Source organism: Phaseolus vulgaris, chromosome 1, assembly GCF_000499845.2.
Source record: "Phaseolus vulgaris cultivar G19833 chromosome 1, P. vulgaris v2.0, whole genome shotgun sequence".
NCBI classification, from domain to species: Eukaryota; Viridiplantae; Streptophyta; class Magnoliopsida; order Fabales; family Fabaceae; genus Phaseolus; species Phaseolus vulgaris.
Window position 1 is genome coordinate 37,038,588 of NC_023759.2, and position 4,565 is coordinate 37,043,152.

Here is a 4,565-nt window from a genome sequence, read left to right on the forward strand (position 1 = left end):
AATTTATATCCAGTTGAAATTCGGTTAGATTGAGCTGTAAGGTTGATAAGCAGGTTGAGACAGGTTGAGACTGTAGATTTTTTATAGGATTGGAATACTCCTTAAGGACTTCATCTAATTTAATTAATTATTTAATAATAAAAAAAATAACTAACATATACCACCTTCTTTTATTCGGATGGGAATCTTGACAATAAGTAACATGTACCATAAGATAATTTTATTCGGAAGGGCATAATAGGTGATATTTATTATGACAACTATTTAAACATTATTTTGAACGAAAAGAAAATAATTTAATAAAATATGTTATCTATAATAAATCAAAATGGAGTTAGGCAATTTGAAGGAAATATTTCCTGGAAACAAAAGTTTGATAGAGTATGGTTCGATATTTTAAATTTATTATTTTTTTTGTGAATTTAAAGTTTTATTTTTAGTTTTAAAGGAAAATGTTATTTTTATTGACAATTGAATTAAAATAATTTAAATAAATATGTATATAGAGGATTATAATTAAAGATAATAATAAGGAAAGTAATGATTCAACTAAATAATTTAATATAAAAAGTAATCCAGACCATTATAATATAGTGAAATTTTAAAAGGTGATAGTGTTACAATTTTTTTTGTTTAATAATGTAGTATTGATACAATTTTTTTTAAAATTATATTTAGATAACAGTTATATATCATCATGTATTTGGAATAAAAATATTTATGTTCTTCCTATTGTAATTAGAAAAAATGATTGAAAAAAAATATCCCAAATTAATTAAATAAATAAATTCTTCGAATTGGAGTTAGAAAAGTGATTGCTAACACGCTAACTGGCGAAGTAAGGTTTGTTTCATCAGAATTCACTATTTTTAAGAACAATATAACTTACTTAAGTGTGAAGTTCCGTACCACGCTATAAATAGAAAAACTCCCACAAATTTAATTCTCCTCAGAACAGATTTTTGTTTCAGTGGATAAGTCCAACTAAATCTACAATTACAAAAAGTAAACAAATATTTCAGTAATACACAACTCTGATGGAGCATTCTAAATTAAAATGTCTTTCGCAGATAAAAACTGAAATGTATTTTCACACACAAAAGAGTGGGTAATAAATGATGTATAATGAAACAAATGATCCAATCCAATTTCATGTGAAAAGAAAGTTAAAAAACACATATTAAGAGAAATATCAAATGCACCGGTCTTCATTAAGAAAAACACTTCCAGAAAAAAAAAAAAAAACACACTTCAAGGCTTTTGTGTCCTTAATGCATTTCCTCTTCGTCTTGCTCTTCCTGTAATTCTTCTCGGACTTCTGGTTCATCAATGTAAATGTTTTTTATGTGTGATATTTTGGGCCAAAACTCTCCAACACGGGGTTGATATTTTTCACATAAATCATGACAACCTTCAATCCTCAAAGTTTCAAGTGCAGTTAGGTGATGAATGTTATCCGGGAGAGATACCAAACTTAGACAAGACGTTATAGAAAGTGTTTTCAGGTCAGTCATAGTTGTAAACCAATCTGGAAGTGTTTCAATATTGTCGCAATTTTCAATTATCAAGCACTGTAAGGAGTTGGCAGCTTCGTGAAGCCATTTAGGCAAGGTCACTAGCTGTGATAAATTTGAAAGTAGAATAGTTTTTAACTTTAGCTTGTGGCTTTGTCCTTCAAGGTGGTTGCCCTTCCAGAGTTCCAAGTCCAAATTACTGCAGGAATTAACACCCAATGTTTCTAATTCAGGAAATTTTTTACCATCAAGCTGAAAAGACTTTAGACTCTCACAATTACCAATATACAATGCTTTAAGAACAGGAAATTTCACATCTCCGAATATAGACCCCAAATTATGGCATGATTCAATAGACAGATTTGCAAGCAAGTCCAGACTAGCAATCTCATTGTCAGGCAAAATAGATTGCTTTGTGCTGAACTCTAAATGCCTGAGACTGATTAACTTTCTTAATCCTATTGGCAATGCTTCCAGCTCTATGCATCCGTCAAGCCTTAACACTTGCAGACTTTGGAGCTTGCAAATAGACTCGGGGAGTCTCTTAATGTTGCGATTTTTGCCAATGTCCAAATATCTCAAATGTTTCAACTTAGCAATGGTATGGGGCAAAGTCTCGATTGTCGAAGACCATAAATCCAAAACTCGCAAATATTTGAACTTTGACAGACAAGTATTTATTAAAGCTTCATCGCTGGTTTCTTCTGTACCGTTTGGAAACAATATGGTTTTCACAGCTACCGATTTTTTGTTGTATAAATTGCTAAACAAACTGCTTTCAGCAAAAGACAGATGTCGAACATTATCTGGAATATTTTGAATTCTGGAACTTACATATAGAGATTCATCCTTTGCAACAAATAGAGCGAGATCATGCACCAAATCATGTATTGTAAAACGATAAACAGAGCCAAAGCTTGTAAAATCTTGAAGAAAAGATCTTGACAGAAGTTCATGCAAATATTGATTGGCCACATCTTCAAGTGTCCTGTTCTTTTTTGGTAATGCTATGAGTCCAAGTGCCCCCCAAACTGAAGTTATTTCATAACTATTAAGTTCATAGTCCTTTGGGTAAAGAGAAAATATTGCAAAACATTGTCTCAAATATGATGGCATAAGATCATAACTTAATTTAAGGGCAGGTAAAATGTCATCCTTTTTCTGAGGCAAATTCCAAATTTCATTATCACAAACATATTCCCATTCACTAACCTCAAATTTTGAGAATAGTAAACTCCCTAATGTTCTCACTGCCAATGGGACTCCTCTGCATTTTTTCACAATTTCTCTCGCAATGATTAGTAAGTGAGGATGATTTTCCTCTTCTCCTTCTTTAAATGCCCACTTGACAAAGAGAGACAATGAATCCTCGTTAGAAAGACCTTCTAAAATGTGAGAGGGAACTGAGCCCATCATGGAAGCAATTGAATGACTACGTGTGGTCACAAGGATTTTACTTCCTGCTGCACTTACTTGGATTAAATTCCTCAGCTCAACCCATTTAACACGATCTTCGTTCCATACATCGTCTAAGACGAGTAAGAATTTTTGAGAGGAAAGTTTGTTTTTCAGTTGATTTTGCAGTTGCTCCAGATCCAACATGTTCAAATTCTGTTGGTGAGGAGGAGCATCTTGCTCATTGGCAGAATTGATGATTTTGATAATCAGTTGTTTAATGTCAAAGTCATCAGAAACACACACCCACATCATCAATGGAAAATACTCCTGGATCCTGCTGTCATTGAACACAAACTTTGCAAGCGTAGTCTTTCCCAAGCCTCCAATCCCCACAATGGGGATAACAGAAAGACTTGCATCATCATTCGGATTTTGTGGCATCAAAAGCTCTATTATCTTTTCTTTATCGTGTTTCCTTCCTACGACATCCGAATCACTGACACGGGAGTGTGTCATATCTCTCCGATGAACAACACGTGTGTCAACATCAATTATTTGAAGACTAAATTTATGCCTATCAGCTGCAACCTTATCTAGTCTTTTGCTGATATCTTTAATTTGTTGAGCCATTTTGTAACGAAAGAGAAGTGGATTAGAGGTTGAGAAGAAGTGACTTACCTTGTCTTTGGTGCTACCATGAGCTTTGACCACTTTCTTTCGCAGTGTTTGGCACTCAAATTCATCCAAAAGATCTTCGGCATCGGAGAAGATAGTCTTGAGCTGAGTGAGCCATTCGCGCAGCTGATGGTTGTGCTCCTGCTTTTGCTGAGCATCTAACAGCACAGCCTTGACTAAAGAGAGAGTCTTTGTAAGGTCTCGAAGATTGTCATATAAACCCACCAATCGAGAAGCTTCTTGAAAAGCATGAGAAGCAATCTTTGCTATGAGTGACTCTGCGATGCTGAAGAGAAATGATTCGGCCATAACTGTCTGAAATTCAAACAGCAGAGGAGAGGAGAGGATGAGATGGAAAGGCAAAAGAAAGTCAACTTTGTTGTTGAGAGTGTTTGCCCAACGGATTGAAGAACTATTCAATAAGTAATGCCACTTGCTTTGCCGCCATCTTTTTTATATATAATGTTGAAAGACGAAGAAGACTATGAAGTATTAATCATTTTCTTCCACGTCAGAAGATGCCCATTGGATTCCCGAACTCTGCTCAATACACCAACAATGCCACCTGCTACCATCTTTTTTACATAAAATACCGAAAGAGGAAGAAGACTAGGAAGTATTAAATATTTTTCTTCCAACATGTCATCTTCCACACTCAGAAATCCGAAAGATGCAAGAGTTAAATAATTTTTATTACGCATAAGAACATATATTGTTTTGCAGGAGTTAAAATATAACTGGAGGGCATATGAATATCTATCCAATTTGACATCATTCAAACAATTTTATAATATATTTTAAATTAAAATTGTGACAAAACATATTTGTAATATATTTGGAGGGGTTAATTTAGAAGGGTTGTTGAATACGTCTTGCATCTAGTCTTAATGTTATCTAACAAGCTTATTTGATAGTCTTATTGCACAGCCGTTTGATATATATATATATATATATATTTATATATTCTTTTGTCTACAA

General features: G+C 33.6%; 1 protein-coding gene across 1 annotated transcript; it reads right to left on the minus strand.

Moving 5' to 3' along the window:
* Nucleotides 1–1,105: 1,105 nt before the first annotated feature.
* Nucleotides 1,106–4,038, minus strand: LOC137814054 (putative disease resistance protein RGA3). Its single transcript, XM_068616590.1, has one exon. The coding sequence runs from the start codon at nt 3,894–3,896 to the stop codon at nt 1,269–1,271; it is 2,628 nt and encodes an 875-aa protein (XP_068472691.1). The 5' UTR covers nt 3,897–4,038; the 3' UTR covers nt 1,106–1,268.
* Between the last annotated feature and the right edge of the window lie 527 nt (nt 4,039–4,565).

Bases quoted from the DNA above. Each gene is read 5' to 3' on its own strand.
- LOC137814054 (XM_068616590.1), bottom strand. From the start codon at position 3,896: ATGGCCGAATCATTTCTCTTCAGCATCGCAGAGTCACTCATAGCAAAG.